The 19,694-nt window shown below is 42.8% G+C and overlaps 1 protein-coding gene across 2 annotated transcripts in view; it reads right to left on the reverse strand.

The window, feature by feature from the left end:
- The window catches only part of POFUT3 (protein O-fucosyltransferase 3), a 117,245-nt gene that overhangs the window by 14,165 nt on the left and 83,386 nt on the right, over positions 1-19,694 (reverse strand). For both annotated transcript variants that reach the window (XM_017857377.1, XM_017857385.1), the window contains exon 3: positions 9,147-9,982. In XM_017857377.1, coding sequence (XP_017712866.1) covers positions 9,147-9,982 — 836 coding nt within the window. The remainder of the gene's footprint in view (positions 1-9,146; positions 9,983-19,694) is intronic.

Here is a 19,694-nt window from a genome sequence, read left to right on the forward strand (position 1 = left end):
AAGAAAATGTGGCACATATACACCATGGAATACTATGCAGCCATAAAAAGGATGAGTTCGTGTCCTTTGTAGGGACATGGATGCAGCTGGAAACAATCATTCTCAGCAAACTATAGCAAGAACAGAAAATCAAACACCGCATGTTCTCACTCATAGGTGAGAATTGAACAATGAGATCACTTGGACACGGGAAAGGGAACATCACACACCAGGGCCTGTTGTGGGGTGGGGGTAAGGGGGAGGGATAGCATTAGGAGATATATCTAACGTAAATGATGAGTTAATGGGTACTGCACACCAACATGGCACATGTATACATATATAACAAACCTGCACTTTGTGCACATCTACCCTAGAACATAAAGTATAATTAAAAATATATATTATATATATCTATATAGTAGAAAAGGGAGACAATATGCATGATATGCATGAACCTAAGGGGAATTTCAGCAGGGAGATGTAATATAAAACAGGAGTCAAATGGAAATGCTAGGTTTCTGCAGCTAAAGAGATGGTGAATTAGGTGATCCCTAAGCTAGTTTCAATTCTGACATTGCATGATTCTAAGACCACCACTTCAAGAAGGTAAGAGAAGATAAATAAGAAAATGGATAGTTTATATGTAGAAAACATGAGATAACTAATAATCTCCCATTTGGAATTGTTGCTTCTCATCTTCAACTTAAAATACAAAAAATGATCATGTACAGTGGCTCATGCCTATAATCCCAGCACTTTGGGAGGCCAAGGTGGGAGGATTGCTTGAGGTCAGAAGTTCAAAACCAGCCTGGGCAACATAGCAAGACCCTCTCTCTACAAAAATGAAAGTTACAAAATTAGGCATGGTGGCGCATGCTGTAGTCCCGGCTACTCAGGAGGCTGAGGCAGGAGGACTGCTTGAGTCCAGCAGTTCAAGACTGCAGTGAGCTATGATTGCACCACTGCACTCCAGCCTGAGTGATAGAATGAGACCCTGTCTCAAAAAAAAAAGAGGCCAGGCACTGTGGCTCACACCTGTAATCCCAGCACTTTGGAGGGCCAAAGCAGGAGGATGGCTTGACTCCAGGAGTTTGAGACCAGCATGGACAACATAGTGAGACTCCAACTTTACAGAAAAACTTTAAAAAATTAACCAGGCAAGATGACATGCACCTGTAATCCCAGCTACTCAGGAGGATGAGATGTAAGGATCACTTGAGCCCAGGAAGTCGAAGCTCTAGTGAACCACGACCACACAACTGCACTTTAGCCTGGGCAACAGAGCAAGACCCTGTCTCAATCAATCAAATTTTTATATGTAATATAAAATATATAAAGCAATGGAAAATTACTACAGGCAACTCCAGTTAAAAAGTAAATTCTATTAACTTTAAGACAGATTGTCTGTTTTGTTCAGTTTAAATACAGACAGGAAATCACCAAATTATCTTGTCTTTTAGTCCTTTCATACTAAATCTTTTTTTCCTAGAAGCCTTCCCCATTTTATAGTTTATCATTCTAACTTAAAAGAAATCCAAACTATTTAAAACATCACGTTTAATCTGTAGGAAGAAAAATTTTGACCAAAGGTACATCTATCTTTGAACAACTGACATCGTGATACAGGAAGTATAAGATCTTACCCTTCGTAGATAGTAGATAAAAGTTTGTTCAAAGAAAGGTGATACAGGAAGTGTAAGGTCTTATCCTTCATAGATAGTAGATAAAAGTTTGTTCAAAGAGAGGACATGTAAAGTAGTTCATGCTCTCCTGGTAAGTGCCCATTTGATGACGTAGGGTTATTACTACTGGTGGTGATTTAGTACCAAAGGATGTCTTATGCTAGAAAGCTTTAAAATGAAGAGAGTGCACTTAAATGCAGCGTTTGTTACGAGTTCATCATCTTAGCATGGTAGTTAATGGAATCACTGTAACAGCTGTATTCTGATACTGTGGCGGTAGTACTAACAGCTGGCTGCCAGTGATTAAGATGGTCTTTTGGAAGACTCTTGTAGAATATTTACCAAAAGTATCCAGATCTCCCACGTTAGAGAATTTTTCCTTCACAGTGCACAAAGCTTGTTCCTTTATTTAGTAATGTCTATCTAAATTGTAAGCCCTACGACAAGGGACCACGTCTTTTCTTGCTTACCATTATCTAGCACAATAATGCCTGAATCAGAGTGCACCTTCAATACAATTTTTTTCAACTACTTTGTTTAATAAATAAAATAGTCTGTGCACAGTGGCTAACACATGCAATCCCAGCACTTTGGGAGGCTGATCGGGCACATTGCTTGAGCTAAGGACTTTGAGACCAGCCTGGGCAACATGGCAAAACTCCATCTCTACAAAAAACACAAAAATTTGCCAGGCATGGTGGCATGCGCCTAAAGTCCCAGCTACTTGGGAGGCTGAGGTGGGAGGACCACTCAAGCCTGGGAGTTGGAGGTTACAGTGAGCTGAGATCACACTACTGAACTCCAGCCTGCGTGATAGAGACCCTGTCTCAATCAATCAATCAATTGGAGACTTCCAAATAAAAATGATTGACTAGACACACACTTTTAATTTAATTCCCTCCTGAAATCCCATAAAATGACAGTAAGATTTTTTTTATTATGGCATAGATTCCTGAAGAAAAATGAAATGATAAAGAAAACAAAAAATTCTGGAAGTTGCAAAGTTAACAGATGGGTGGCAAATGACTTAGTTGATGTGAGAAAGCTGAGTTCTAAGAAGCAGCGGGAAAGCAGAAAAGCAACTCAACGTTCACTGCAGCATGCACAAGATGCTGCAGAATTTGGTGGCACACAGAACCTCTGGAAATGGATGTAAAGAAGGGGCTGAAAGGGAAGTGGCTGCCCATTTTGTAGGAGGCAACTGAAGACCCAAATCATCACTGTGCACAAGCAAGAAACTGATGTTCTCCTACCCCAGCAGCAGTTGAGTATCATCCAAAGAAACTTAACAGTAGATCATTAGACTAGGGGAGAGCAGGCATGAACGAGGGTAAGAGTACCACTGTCTAGCGCATTCCTGAACTTCTCAACTTCATCTATCCCTTGCTTCACCTGCGCAGGGCTCTGGCCAACAGCACACCTCACCTCCTTCCATGTGACTTCCTGCCCTAGAATTTAACTGTTGGAGTCACTGTGGAACTCTTCTCAGCACCCATATCACACACGTGCAACCCAAAAGGTGGAGCGAGTTAGGACCAGTGGGGCAAATTTTGGACCACGGAGAAAGCGGGGCCCATGGATCAATTTTTTCCCCTTCCTTACCTGGAAGGAATGATCCCAAGTGCAGTATGTGCATCTCAGGGGCAGGGTCCTGAGGATGAAACAATCACTCCCACTTAACACTCAGCTGAGTAACATCCTCGCATTGCTCTCCCTCCTTCCGTGGTTCACTCCCCTGCTCCTCCCTCCAACCCTCTAGGACTGCACTCCCTAACAGAATCACGGCACAGATGCCTCTGCTTCCCTTTTTGTTTTCTGTGGAAGCCAGGTTAAGATTGTTGGTACCAAGAGTGGGGCTAAAGAGCATTATTCACCTGATGGCAATAAAAGCCCCATCGCTGGTGGTCAAGCCCCATTAAAATTAGTATCACCTGCTTTATCACCAGCACTCATCACCTAAGTGAGAAAGAGGCCCTACTCTGAGAAGAAATAGCTTATATACTAAGAGAAAAAGCAAAGGCTAAGGTGTACTGTCAAGAACTGGGTAAGTGGCCAGGCGCAGTGGCTCCTACCTGTAATCTCAGCACTTTGGGAGGCTGAGGTGGGAGGATCACTTGAAGTCAGGAGTTCAAGACCAGCCTGGCCAACATGTTGAAACCCCCGTCTCAACTAAAAAACACAAAAATTAGCTGGGTGTGGTGGCCCGTGCCTGTAATCCCAGCTACTCGGGAAGCTGAGGCAGAAGAACAGCTTGAACCCGGGAGGTGGAGGCTGCAGTGAGCTGAGATCATGGGCAACAGAGCAAGACTCTGTCTCCAAAAAAAAAAACAGGCCATGTGCAGTTGCGTCTCAGCACTTTGTGGGGGGGCAAGGCAGGTGGATCACCTGAAGTCAGGAGTTCGAGACCAGCCTGGCCAACATGGTGAAACCCTGTCTCTACTAAAAAAAATGACAAAAATTAGCCAGGAGTGGTGGCATGCATCTGTAATCCCAGCTAATCTGGAGGCTGAGGCAGGAGAACTGCTTGAACTCAGGAGGCAGAGGTTGCAGTGAGCCAAGATCGTGCCATTGCACTACAGCCTGGGCAACAAGAGCAAAACTCCATCTCAAAAAAAAAAGAAAAAGAAAAAGAAAAAAAAAACCTAAACAAATGCAACTGGAATGTTCCTAACACAAAGAAGTGATAAATGTTTGAGGTGATGGATACCCCAGTTACTCTGATTTGGTCCTTACACATTGTATGCCTGTATCAAATCATCACATGTACCCCCATAAATATATATAACTAGTGTTCACCTATAATAATTACAAATAAAGAGTTAAACAAAAATTGAGGAAAATGGTCAGAAAGCTCAGGGAGTTAGAATGTTCAGAAAACTCCAATTTTTAAAGACTGTTGGATATAGGGTCTGAGTTGGTAATGTCACTGGAGGCTTGAAGCTCTAAAATCACAGTTCCCTGATAACAGTGGGAGCACATAATGGCCAGTTGATAAATGGAGTTTCTGCCTATGCTCAATTGCTTCAGTGGGTGTGCGAATCCACCTGGTGTTTATTTCTTTGGTTCCCAAGTAAGTATCTGGGACGGTTATACTTAGCAGCTAGGAGAAACTTTACATAAGTTTCCTGACCTGTGGGGTAAAAGACATTATGGTTTAAAAAAAAAAAAAGTCAAATCTTTAAAACTGCCCCCTCAGTGAGACCAGCCTGGCCAATATGGTGAAACCCCGTCTCTACTAAATATACAAAAATTAGCTGGGTGTGGTGGTGCATGCCTGTAATCCTAGCTACTCAGGAGGCTGAGGCAGGCGATTCGCTTGAATCCGAGAGGCAGAGGCTGCAGTGAGCCTAGATCATGCCACTGCACTCCAGCCTGGGCGACAGAGTGACACTCCGTCTCAAAAAACAACTGCCCCCTCAGACAGGATAGTAAGTCTGAAGCAACACCATCATCTTGGAAAAACTGCAGAGATCAATGCCCCATAAGACCAAGGAGTTTTCCCCCATCATAATCCCCATCACCACCATTTAATTCACCGTTCTGACCCCTGGAAGAAAAAAAAAAAAAAAAAAAAAACAGATAAATCATGGCAGATGTCAGGGGACTACCAGGAACTTAACCTGACAGTAGTTTCGACTGCAGCTGCCTTGCTGAAATTGGTGTCTATACATGATCAGCATGGCTCCAATCAATATCTGATATTGATGCACACCAATAAGCAGCCACTGAGAGAAAGCTCACGACAAGCAGGTAGGTATTATGAGTTATCATTGGATTTCAGCTGGCCTGTCCCTTTGTTACCCCAATACTGGTTCCATTAACCCATGAACAGGACATTGTGGGAATGATGGAGGCTATGCATGAACAGAAGAACTTTGGCTCTCACTCAAAGGCAGAATTCATCACTGCCACTGTTGAAGACCTGATCTACAGCAACAATGATCAATGCTGAAGCTTCTGATAAGGCACCATTCCTTGAGGAGAACGTGTAGCCTCTAGTCTCTCAGTGACAGGCTAAAATCCTTTTACTCAAGAAGGAATAGCAATCAGTCCTTATTGAAATTGACACCTACCTTAGATACACTCATGGGGAACTTCCTTGTCCCCCATACCTCTGCCTACTCTATCACTCAGGGGTTACAGAATACCTTCTTCAGGCCAGGTATGGTGGCTCACACCTGTAATCCCAGCACTTTGGGATTGTGCCATATAGAACATGTTGTGTTCATATAGAATATGTTGTGCCATATAGAACAAATACCATAAAATACGTGCAAATGAAAACTGGTGGCTGGGCGCTGTGACTCATGCCTGTAATCCCAGAGCTTTGGGAGGCCGAGGTGGGTGGATCACCTGAGGTCATGAGTTCGAGACCAGCCTGGTCAACATAGTAGAAATTCTGTCTCTACTAAAAATACAAAAATTAGCCGGGTGTGACGGCATGTGCCTGTAATCCCAGCTGCTTGGGAGGCTGAGGCACAAGAATCACTTGAGCCTAGGAGGCAGAGGTTGCAGTGAGCTGAGATCATGCCACTGTACTCCAGCCTGGGTGACAGAGCAAGGCTCTGTCTGAAAACAAAACAAACAAAACAAAAGTGGTCTAATACCTTTTCATTTACTTTCACAGAATGTTTTATTCTGCTTTTCAATAATGAGCACATTAGCATTTTGGAATTGGAACTACTTCATTAAAATGCAAGCAGAGCCTCCTAATCATCTTCACTGACCACCTCTCTGGGAGGAATCAGAGCACACTGGAGAAAAGCCTAACTCTCATTTTCCTCAATGAGTCCAAAGAGAAGGACATTCAATCATACCACCTTTGGGCATTCTGAAATGCCACATTCAGTTAGCTGTTTCTGTTAGAACCGCAGGAATGATCTCCTACATCTTTTTTAAAGCTATTTACCGGCCGGGCATGGTGGCTCACCCCTGTAATCCCAGCACTCTGGGAGGCCAAGGCAGGTGGATCATGACGTCAGGAAATCAAGACCATCCTGGCTAACATGGTGAAACTCCGTCTCTACTAAAAATACAAAAAATTAGCCGGGCGTGGTGGCAGGTGCCTGTAGTCCCAGCTACTCGGGAGGCTGAGGCAGAAGAATGGCGTGAACCCAGGAGGCGGAGCTTGCAGTGAGCCGAGATTGTGCCCCTGCACCCCAGCCTGGGGGACAGAGGGAGACTCTTCTCGAAAAAAAAAAAAAAAAAAAAAAGGCTATTTACCAATACCAGCATACCCTCTCTTCCAGTTCCCAATAATTATCTCAATAGGGTTTTTGTGAGGTACAGAAGCAGTTAGGGTTTGCATATTTCAGTTTTCTGTGAATATAATCTTGAAGCCTTGAAATGATCTTGAAACCTAGCCCAAGCAAATCATCACCCTCAGAAATTCTGTTTTCTACCTTGATATATTTTGAGAATAAATAATTGGTATAGCATGGACAATTAATGTGGTTTCTACTCTCTCATGTTTTCACAGGGGTGGGTGTGTGAATGGGTAGGGGTGTGTGTGTGTGTATTTAATTTTTGCTTATGGCCCTATAAATTAGATCATACAGGAAGCCATCAGAAATCAGGATGCATTCTCTGAGAAGAATGATGTAATATTTAGTGTTCATGTTGCAGACCAAGACAGTCAGCATAAAATACATGATTTTATGAGTTGAACAGTTATACAAAACAAGAAAGAATTTAAATTTTCATAATTCTTAAAATCTTAAAAATATATATTTCAAATATTTTAAATTTGTCTACCAAATACATAATGAGTATTTGAAAGCCCTGTATCGTATACATACAATACCTAAAGATAATTTCACATACTGTTTAGGTTTATGTTTGACCTAAAATTTATATAATAACCAAAGTAAACATGCAAATATTTAAGAAAAGTTGTTGGCCTTTGGAAAATTTAGATAAGGCCAGGCATGGTGGCTCACACCTGGAATTCCAGCACTTTGGGAGGCTGAGACGGGCAGATCACCTGAGGTCAGGAGTTCGAGACCAGCCTGGCCAACATGGTGAAACCTCGTCTCTACTAAAAATACAACAATTAGTCAGGTGTGGTGACTCATGCCTGTAGTCCCAGCTCCTCGGGAGGCTGAAGCACAAGCACAAGACTGCTTGGAACCTGGGAGGTAGAGGTTGCAGTGAGCTGAGATCGTGCCACTGGCACTCCGAGCCTGGGAACAGAAGTTGAGACTTGCTCAAAAAACAACAAACAGCACAATACCACAAACAAACCAAAACAAAAAAACACAACCAATAAACCCATAAAAAACAAAAAACCATACCCAATAAAAAGAAAAAACAACATAACCAAAAACACAAATGTCTCAAAAAAAAAAAAAAAAAAAACAATTTTAGATAAAACCTTACATATCTATGAGAGTCTGGCACAGCAATGATGGGTGACAGGCAAGTGCTATGTGTGGGCCACCTCACTCTGTAAAAATTTCAGGAGAAGTTGAAAGTAATCTTTCTTTTTCTTTCAACAAATTTCCTTTGAACAAATTCAGTTACACATAAAGTAGGTTCATTCCCGTTATAAATAAATAAAGTAAGCAAACAAACACCAAGCACAATCTAGAAATCTGAAGACATTACTAAGAAGTTCATAACAATTTAAGAAAGTTTTTATAAGGATTATCCCCATCATTATTTGAGTAGTTTCTCTCTATATTAATAAGCATGCATGTGCCAGAAAGAGAAAGTAAATATTAGAGCAGCAAGCAAAATGAAAATGAGTTTGAAAGTAGAGGCTGTGGAGTGTCAGTGTGAGAGGTCTGGCAGAAATTGTCATACTCCTCCACTACGGCACTGATGGAGAGGCTAAAGGATTGACCGTGTGGATAAGCAGCACTTTTTTTTTTTAGAGACAGAGTCTCGCGCTGTCACCCAGGCTGTAGTACAGTGGAATGATCTTGGCTCACTGCAACCTCTGTGTGCTGGATTCCAGCAATTCTCCCACTTCAGCCTCTCGAGTAGCTGGAATTACAAGTGCAGCCACCACGCCTGGCTAATTTTTGTATTTTTAGTAGAGATGGGGTTTTGCCACGTTGCCCAGGCTGGTCTCGAACTCCTGGGCTCAAGTGATCCACCCACCTCAACCTCCCAAAGTGCTCCAATTACAAGTGTGAGCCACCATGCCTGGCAAGAACTCTTAATTTTTTATGTTTGGGACTTCTTCCCCATCTCTGCAGCTTTCTGTGTCACTGCCCAGCACCTGCAGCATGGGGTCCTCCAGAAAAAACAATAAAGGAAAATGAAGGCTTTCAGGAATGAAGGCCTGTCCAGGGCTTGTAAACTTCACGACAGTCCCAAAAGGTAGTAATGGAATATTCAACTTTCCTGCAGAGCCTGGCCTCTCTGATAGGAATGAAGAACACTGATGAGGTAGCAACAACAGAAGGAAATGCAGGAGAGCGGAGAACATCAAGACGGCCAGCCTGCTGGCTCTATGCCCACCTTTGATTTGCTTACCTTTTCCTGAAGCCTGATATTATCCCACACCTTGGTGCACACCATACACTCAAATGCATCGATGTAATTGTCCTGGTTGACATCTTGCACTCCCCATTTCCGTTCCCTGAGAGCCGTCAGAAGTCGCTGGTTGGAGATCTCACCCTTCAGCTTCCATTCTATATAGGCCTCATACAATCTGTCATCAGAATCCAGTCGTCTGATGTAACTTGCCAGTTCCCTGGGGTGAGAAAATTCTGATACAAGAATAGCACTTTTGTTACTTGGAAGCCAGTCTGTGATGCTGGGTGATCCGTAATATACAGGAACTATCCCCAGTTTCAGTGGCCTCCAGAACTTCTCAGTGATGTAGTCATCACAAACTGCATTCTCAAAAGCTAGGATAAACTTATACTGTGCAATGATCCTATAAAAGCCATCAGCATCCATAGAGGCTGGATTTTTCAGCTGCTGAGGGAGGTCTTTGTTGCGTATACATTCACCATAGGAATCAACCTCAATGTAAGCCATGAGCTCGCGAACATAGCTGTCCCTGTCTGATGGTGGGTCACAGTCTGACTGTACATAGACCAGCGGAGCAAGTCTTTTTCTAAGCTTGTTTTTGGACTGCAAAGGAACTAGGTATCGGAGTGACTTCAGGACTTCAATGCTCTCCAAGTATTGGGTAGTTAGTGGCAAGTGGGAATGCCTGCTGAACGTGGCAGTGTAGTTGAACAAGGTGATCACCGGTTTATGAAAGAGCTTATAATTGTTTTTTGGGGACTCTTCGTGAAAAAGAGCCCAGTCATGATGGGCTTTCCGAGGCAGAGGTAAGCTGTCTATGTTAAAGTCAGTACCTAGGGGAAGAAAATGAGATATTAATTAGTATTTCCAAAAGAATGTTGCTAAGTTTGGGTCTACCTGGTAAGATTAGAATACAGAGGAGTCTGAGGCTATGAATAAGAAGCATGTGGCCAGGTGCGGTGTGGCTCATGTCTGTAATCCCAGCACTTTGGGAGGCCAAGGCAGGTGGATCCCTTGAGATCAGGAATTTGAGATCAGCCTGGCTAACATGGTAAAAATACTAAAAATACAAAAATTAGCTGGGTGTGGTGACACATTGCCTGTAATCTCAGCTACCTGGGAGGCTGAGGCATGAGAATCACTTGAACCTGGGAGGCAAAGATTGAGCCACTGCACTCCAGCCTGGGTGACAGAGCAAGACTCCGTCTCAAAATACGTGTGTGTGTGTATACACACACACAAAGCATGTTACAGTATCACTGCAAAGTGCCTGGCAGTCAGTCACAAGGCTTTCACCCCAGAAACTACTCAGGTAGAGGATCACCAAAGAGGGGGACTATCATTTCTCATTTTATGAAAAAGGAAACGGGAGTCGTGTCTGGCCAGGTTCTAAAGGATAATTTATTCTACTGCCTCCTGCAATGGGCTTTTCTTCCTGAAAGTGTTGCCTACAAGAAAACAGGAGAAATAAAGAGATAAAGATAGTTCTTTAAAAAGAAAAGAGCAAGAGAAAGGAAGCCATAAAAGGAAAGCAACTAGGTCGGCAGGTTGATTAATCACACACACAAAAAAAGTGAAACCGTGCAAAAGTAGCCAGAAGAAATATAGAGGATATATTTTTTTAATCCAAAATGATCGATTTCAGCAAAGTGCAGTTAATCAATCTTAGTCAAAATGGTAGACAAGAGGCTTTTAAAGACGAAAGAGCTGATAATAGTACTATGTTACAGACTACTGCAGGATGGACAGGAATTAACAAGCGCATCAAGAAATAAAGAAGGCCTAACAGGATTACAATTATGAGTGACCCTAGCATCCACAGGATTAATTGAAAAACCTCTGAAACATGATGATGTGCAGACAGAAGTGATGGATGTGGTAAGCGATTGTTTCCTGACTGCATGGGTAGAGATCCAATCAGGGATAACTTATTTCAATAACTGAGAAAGAAGAACTAAGACAATAACACAATAGGTAATATACAATTTCTGAAGTATTCTTGACGTAGATAATTTTGTAGACCCTTGAGTTTTTAAAAAATAAATATAAGGAAACGGGAAAAAAAATCCATCTTCCAATACCAACCGGAAAAGAAAATACCAAATATATATTTACGCCAAAACAAAACTTTATCAACATTTTCTGGCAGAGCTCATAAAAATTAATTATTTAATGCTAGTGTACACTCCCACAAATAGATAAACTCTTCGGTGCCAACACTACATCAATGAGAAATCAATTAATCAAGAAAGGCTTTTAAACAAAGATCAGATAAGATTACGTCACAGGATATATACTAAGCACAGAGAAATTGCTGAAGAAAGTGCCTCTGTTTTGATAACAGGCTTTTATTCTCAATCATCGGCAATGAAGTACTAACATGTAAAAATGGACTTGTCTTTGTTTATTGGCATTTGCTATATTTGACCTTAGGCTTCAAAAAGAATACTCACCCATATACCTGAAATCTAATGGCATACAAAGTTGGATGGCTGGCAAAGGTTAATAATCATTAAGATAGAGAAACATGAGGATATGAAAGAGAATGTGAGAAGAAAGGCAACTGACTGCATTGAAGTACAACAGTTGCTGCTCAAAAAGGGTCTAAGCTGGTCGAGTGGCCAATGATAGGAACCAGAACCTATAAAATTGAGTTAGAACACAAAGTTGCCACCTAAGGCCTTGCAGAGAATCAAGGCCATTACCTGGGAGAGAAAGTACTAGAGTCCGATCCACAGGAATCAGAAGCAGGGATTCAAGGTATGAGATGAGAGATTAAAGAGGATATGATTAAAACAAAAGTGGGTCCACAGTTAACTGGGGGGATCAGGCACAGGGGTTTTGAGTGAGTGACCCAAACACCAGTCACTGCTGCTACCTGCTAGGTGGCACATGGAAGATTCTTAACCTGGCTCAGCACGGGTGCACCTCAGCAAAGATCCCAGATGCAGAGCTGGAAAGCAGAAAGACACAAAGCCTGCCTCAGGTGCTTCAGAGAATGGACAGGGCTCAAGTCCCATCTCTGCTGGTCTACATCAAGAAAGAGGAGGAAGAGCTAAAGGCAGTTGTGTCTAGACTCTTGTGGCCACTATGTAGGTCCACTCAGGCTGTGCTGGTAATAGGAACAGGACTCCAAACCTGTCACTCATGACAACTAGGAGATGCAGGCTTACAGGCTCACTCATAGCTCTGCTGATATGAGAATCTCCATGTGGGAAGGAAGAGGAGAAAATCCCTCTTGCATACAATCTATAGTGGCCAAAAATGCCTGCAGAATCTATTCACACACATGCATGAAGAAGTAACAGGTCATTTTAAAAATGAAAATGAGAAGGTCTCCTGTATTCATCTGAATTATGTTTAGTCTGCAGAGGTGCAGCTGCCTTTAATAGTGGGAGATGCTTCTTAATAGACAGGAAAGTTAAAGGGACCTAGCGTTCCAGAAATATTTCCCATGTTTGCTATCTATAAAAGCATTTCCTGGTAACTTCCCTGAGATACATCCACACAAAACACAACCACACATGCGTGTGCATCTGTGCAATCATGCTAATACAGGTTTTCTGTAAGATTGTCAGATTCTTTCAAACTAAACTTCTCCGGAGAAGATTAAAAATAGGTCATTTTGGCAAGGCACAATGGCTCACACCTGTGATTCCAGCACTTTGGGAGGCGGAGGCAGGCGGATTACTTGAGATCAGGAGTTCAAGACCAGCCTGGCCAACAGGGTGAAATCCCATCTCTACTAAAAATACAAAACTTAACGAGGCATGGTGGCACATGGCGGTAGTAATCCCATCTACTCAGGAGGCTGAGGCAGAAGAATTGCATGAACCAGGGAGGCAGAGGTTACAGTGAGCTGAGATCACGCCACTGTACTTCAGCCTGGGCAACATAGCGAGACTCTGTCTCAAAAAAAGTCATTTTGCCCTGCAAGCTTCTCTCCTAAGCCTAGAGCTTCAGAAGGTAAGTGCTGAAGAATACTGAAATTAGAACCATGACCAACCTGGCCAGGCATGGTAGCTCACACCTGTAATCCCAGCACTTTGAGGGGCTGAGGAGGATGGATCACTTGAGGTCAGGAGTTCAAGACCAGCCTGGCCAACATGGTGAAACCCTGTTTCTACTAAAAATTCAAAAATTAGCTGGGTATGGTGGCACATACCTGTAATCCCAGCTGCTCAGGAGGCTGAGGAAGGAGAATTGCTTGAACTTGGGAGGCAGAGGTTGCAGTGACCCGAGATTGCACCACTGCACGCCAGCCTGGGCGACAGAGCGAGACTCTGTCTTGAAAACAAAACGAAACAAAAAAAGAACCATGACCAACCTAAACTACTTCACTGGGGATATCATGGCCTGGAATATAAGTGTCAATATTGAACAATTTCTAAAAGGTATTGGATGTGGCTCAGAAAAAAACTGAGTTATTTAGCTCTCCCCAACTCCAGCGCAATGCCTACTATAATAAGAGTTGGAACTGGAGTCTATAGAAAAATGAAAATCAATTAACCTATGGTATATCCATAAAAATGTGACCAATGTATGTGCAACTGGCTCACTAGTTTTCTAATCATGCTTACTGCTCTTAAATTTAACAACTTCAGATTCAAACTTTCACTCCTCTGGGTTATTTTGTGTTTACTGAATTCTGACAAATGTATTCGTTCCTTTAAACAACAGCTAAATAGATCTTTAGCACTAATGTGCACTGTAAAGGGAACTGCAACTTGGAATACAAATGGAATAAAATGAATGCTGGCAAAGGGTGTCAGATTGCTGACTATGGAGACTGGATCTGAAATAGCAGAAGAGCCTGAGAGCGACATACTTTACGGGACGTGTTTATGTGCCCCTCTCCTTCTGCAGGGGCATGGCCTCTTCTTTCATTACTCCCACATAAATTGGTGAAAACAGAAGGCAACATACATTATTAACCTCACTTTACTAACGAAGCGTGAATCACTCATCTATACTGAAAACCCCGGGTGGGGACAAGAACATCAGACCAGCAAATAGGAAAGGACTGGAGGGATGAGGGATGACAGGTCCTGCTGCAATGTTGATTCCATGGAATGAGTAACTCATTCTTAGTACTTGCAATTACACCCACAGAAATGTTAGCCAGCTTTAGCATACTAATGATGTGTAAAACCCAGCCTGCCTTAATTTGGAAAAGACAAGTGCTCCTGCAGAATGCCATCCAAAGGTAATCTGTTTTAAAAAATAATCTCTACCATAACACTGTTGTGACCTTTTGGGAGACTGAGGCAGAAGGACTGCTTGAGCCCAGGAGTTCAAGGCCAACCTGGGCAACATGGTGAGTCCCTGTCCACAAGAAATGTTTTTAAAAAATTAGCTGGATGTGATGGTGCACTCCTATAGTCCCAGATATTCAGGAGGCTGAGGTAGGAGGATCACTTGAGCCCAAGAGGTTGAGGCTGCAGTGCACCATGATCATGCCACTGTACTCCAGCCTGGGTGACAGAACAAGATCTTGTCTCGAAAAAATACAAATAAAATAAAATATAAATTACCATCATTTTCTGCCAAAGGTTGTGATTCTTCTTGGAACCTGGAATGAGGTAAAAAAGGGGAAAGAGAGGACTCTCCCTTACTTGCTAACTGACCCTCACCTAATCCCTCAAGCCTTCCCGTCCATCCACTCAGGACCCCCACAAGTGAACCACTCATTTCCTCTTCTTTGGAGTGAGAGTGGAAGTTCACTCATATCCTGTTTCAAGTCTTGCCCCTCTTTACCCACAATGTCCAGACTGACTCCAGATCACATAAGGACCTGCCACTTAGCAACACTGCCCCAGATCTGAGTAACCCCTTAATCTTTCACATGCTGAACTAACACTGTAAGCCAGCAGATAAAGTTGTTTTCACGTTCATATTTTCCTGGAATGATTTCAAATATACCAATGCCAAATTCCTATAAGAAACAAAACATGATATACACGAAAGGTTTTGTTCTTAAAAATTAAAAAAAAAAAAATAATCTCCAGCATAATGGGTCAATGTGCCAATGCTTCAAATAAACTCATCTCTAAAGCACAGAATTTAAAGCAGAGACCTCCTTTCCAGTGGAGAAAAATTTCTTCTAGATACACCAATGTCCCCTGACACACCTGCCTTTGGTATTTAAAACACTAGCCCTATTGTACAACAGTCTTTTGCCCAAGATTACAGTACTCTCAGCCAAACCCAGGTTCATAAAGAGCACAGAGTCAGCTTAATACTTTTTGCTAAGAGGAAGCTGCATGAGTCATTGGCTTCTCAGTTGCTCAGCTCCATGTCCAACCTTCTATGCTATGCTCCTTATTGTATGGGGCTGAAACCCTGCAAACTTTACTCCTCAGGTTCCCTGGACAACTGGTTTGCAATTAGGTGTTACGAGTAGGAGCACTGTAGGAAGACTGAAGGTGGGAATGATACAAACAGGAGGCAGGGAAATACCGGGTAGAAGAGGACGGGGTCCCTGGCGAGGGTTCTACCCTCAAGCCTGAACCCTTGGCCCTAAATGAGAAATTTACATCTCCGCTTTCCCGCCCGAATGTTGCCTTTTGACCTGCCCCACCCCCTATCCTGTGCCCAGAAAAACCCCAAGCTCCCCTGGCAGAGGAGCAGAGCAGTGTGGCAGAAAAGGAGAGATGAGAAGGAGCATCTGAACATCAAGGAGATGAGACAACTGGACATCAGAGATTATAGTCAGAGAGGAGTTTGTCCAGGGACGGTCAGAGAGGAGTTTGGCCGGGGACAGTCAGAGAGGAGTCTGGCCAGGGATGGCCAAACTCCAGGGGAAGATTATCTTCCCACTCCATCCCCTTTCCAGCTCCCCATCCCACTGAGAGCCACTTCCACCACTCAATAAAACCTCCACATTTACCATCCTTCAAGTCTGTGTGACCTCATTCTTCTTGGGCACTGGACAAGGAACTAGGCGTAGGTGCAAGAGGCTGTCACACTGACTCTCCACTGAGCTGTTTAACACTTAGCCATCCATGGATGGCAAGTGCTAAAAAAGCACTGATTATAACACATGCTCTCTGGGGCTCCAGAGGTCGCAGGCAATCCCTAGACACTGCTGTGGGCTGGTACGTGGTTTGTTTCTGCTGGGGCCCAAAACCACTTGCCCCAGCTCCTGCACCTGCTCACCTGCGTGCTCCCCTTCCTGCAAGGGGTTTGAGCATGGTGGCCAAGTAAACAAGCCACCCCTGTTGCAAGGCCTGCAAGGGGGTCATGGGAACTATCCTGTCTCAGAAGGAAAAGAGAAGGAACCTCTTCCAATGCTCATGTAGCAGAGCAAGCATTAGCACTCCTGACTGTGATAAGATCAGCTGTAGCATCAAGGAGTAGTGGCAGTGGTGACATGAGCTAAGCAGAGAGTGGTGATAGTGACAGTGGCAGTGACAATAACCTGGGAGTGCTGGCTAGAGAATTCTTGCCTGGTTAACTCACCCCCAACAGTAGAGTCTCAGAGACTCACTGGCCCACACTCTGGGCAATGCTACTTCTCCTGTGCCTCTCCAGTCCAAGCGTAGCAGGGATTTCCTGCAGTTATTCATTCTGTATAACCTTCTCTTCCTGTCTTTTGCTCCACCAGCCCTTCAGCCCCTTTGTAACCAATTCTTGTAATACATCTCCACTGTTTAAAATACCTAGAATAATTTGTTTTCCTATCAGAATATGACTAATACAGAGGTCCATTTCAAAAGCTTGGAACTTCCATCCGATCACAACTGATTATTCCAAGTTCTGCTGCAAGTTTTCTCTTGCTGTCTTGCTCCTAGATTTTTCTAAAAATGCCATGTTTCTTGGTGCTATCCCCTTGTTACCACCATCCTAGGCTTCTATTTTCCCTTCTCTTCATCCATCTGGTGATAATGTAAAAGAAAAATGCAAGCCTTGTATTTAAGAAGGAAAAATATAAAATCAGCAGATGAGACTCCTTTTAAGAAAGAAACCATCAAAATACTTGAAACCAAAAACACATTCCCCATTCAGGTACTGTGCTGTAAATTTCTTCTCTGAGCTAAGAATCAAAATATACAGAATACTGAGACCCAGGTAACTACAAAGAATAATCAGGTTGGGGTGAAGGTCTCCAGTAACACTGTTTGACTACATTCTAATTGTATCAAAAATGACAAATCCTCTCCACTGTGTTCTTGACACTTAATTAAACAGAGATAAAGACTTTCTTTTTGCTAAAAGATTTTAGTACAGAGCCTTTTACCCATCTGAAGGAAAAACTATGGCCAAAAGATGTTAAAGCTCATGAAACAATTGGCAAATATGACTATTGTATGAATAGCAATAGTTCATAAATTACAACCATTGTTAATCACCTCAGCTGTAACTAAACTTGCAGTGACCTGAGTTTTTTGTCATTTCCTGCTTTGGGTTAAATCATTTGTTTCACAAAACTCGGACAACTTCCAGTGTTTCAGATAACTATGAGTAGTACTACTTCCCTATTAGAAGTCCCTACAATAAGCTTAAAGTAAAGTAAGCATTCCGACAACGTCAATATCCAAGCACAAAACAAAATTCAGTTTCTTTCAATAATAAGAAAAAGTGAGAATTAGGTGTTGGGAACAGAAGAGGTTTTGGGAAGAGAATTGTCCAGGGTGTGGGTCCGTGGGTCTCTGAGGCTCCACTGTTAGGAGTGAGCTAACCAGGCAAGAACTCCCTAGCCAGCACTCCCAGGTTATTGTCACTGCCACTATCGCTGTCACCACTGTCTGCCCAGCTCATGTCACCATTGCCGCTACTCCTTGATGCTACAGCTGATCTTATCACTGAAAAGAGAAGAGGGGTAACAGTTTAAGGCACCGCCCTTCAATCAGGGAAACAGGCTGAGATGGCCTTAAGGGCCTGGCAAAGCCAGTTCGGAGTCCCAGAATGTTCTGCAGAACTCTGACATGAAACTCTCATGATGAGGCTACATAACTTTGTAGAGGGTTTGTTGCTACCTCTTAATTCTTAGTTATTAAAGGCCACATACAGATGTATCACACTCTGGTTTGCTGGTTAGTTACTAAAACTGGATTGACTGATTGATTGATTGATTGATTGATTGGGACAGCGTCCTCATTATGTTCCCCAGGCTGCTCTCAACCTCCTGAGCTCAAGTGATGCCTCCCACCTCGACCTCCTAAAGTGCTTTCTATTGCAGTCAACATATCCGGAGACAGAAGACATTACTAACTCAGAGAAGCATAGACATTTCTAAAAAGTAAGGTTTTACTGAGTCCTATTATTTGAAAAGTATTGAGCTGAGAATTCTGGGACTTCAAAGATGAACAAAATAAGCCCCAAGGGATATTATGATTATGAATGTAAATGTTAAACCATTAGCCGATATTCAATCTAGAGTAACAAAAATGCAAATGGCCATGGCGGGAGAAAGGAGTAATTATTTCTGATTGGTCAAAGAGTTTGGGGTTGAATTACTGATAAGTACATAGAAAACCCAGCAATTAAGAAAATGAAGACCCAATTACCCAATTATAAACTCAGGGCAAACAAGAAAAGTAATCCGTGTGCTCTCTGGTTCACCTATGAATATTATTTGCATAGTCATAATAATGTAAAGAGGGAATGTTGATCCATCAAACATGATAATACAACTATAAGTGGACGGGGGATATAGGAAGGATGAGTGTGTATGTGTTGAACAGGAGAGGGTAAAAGAGTGATTCCTCATCTTCCAAGACAGGAAGTCAATGATAATGCTTAATAGCGAAAGATCATGAAATACTAATATCATCATGTTATTAAGAGATCTGATGATAACAACCAAGAGTCAGAAAAAACTATTGAAAGTAGTAATTTTTTTTTTTTTTTTTTTTTTTTTTTGAGAGGGGGAGTCTCACTCTATCACCCAGGCTGGAATGTAGCAGCGCAATCTCGGCTCACTGCAACCTCCCCTACTGGGTTCAAGAACTCCTTTCACCTCAGCCTCCCCAGTAGCTGGGACTACAGGCACGCATCACCATGCCTGGTTAATTTTTGTATTTTTTGTAGAGACGGGGTTTCACCTTGTTCGTCAGGCTGGTCTTGAACTCCTGACATCAGGTGATCTGCCCATCTCAGCCTCCCAAAGTGCTGGGATTACAGGCCTGAGTCACTGCACCCGGCCTAAAAGTAGTAATCTGAGAAGATACCTATTCGCTATTGAAATGTGGAGCATATATAGCTGTGATAAAAATGAAAGTGAAGTGAACAAAAGATTATATGGGAAAAGTAAGTCTTCTTCCCCACATCCCAGCCATCTAGGTCCCTTCCCTTTGTTAAGGTTCCCTTTGTTAAGTTCATTAAAAAAAAAAAAAAAAAAAAGGGGGTGGTGGTGGGGTCGGGGACCAGGTGTGGTGGATCATGCCTGTAATCCCAGCACGTTGGGAGGCCGACGCAGGCAGATCACCTGAGGCCAGGAGTTCAAGACCAGCCTGGCCAAGATGGTGAAACCCTGTCTCTACCAAAAATAGAAAAACTTTACTGGGAGTGGTGGTGCACGCCTATAACCCCAGCTACTCGGGA

Source organism: Rhinopithecus bieti, unplaced genomic scaffold (assembly GCF_001698545.2).
Source record: "Rhinopithecus bieti isolate Rb0 unplaced genomic scaffold, ASM169854v2 scaffold_2077, whole genome shotgun sequence".
NCBI lineage: Eukaryota > Metazoa > Chordata > Mammalia > Primates > Cercopithecidae > Rhinopithecus > Rhinopithecus bieti.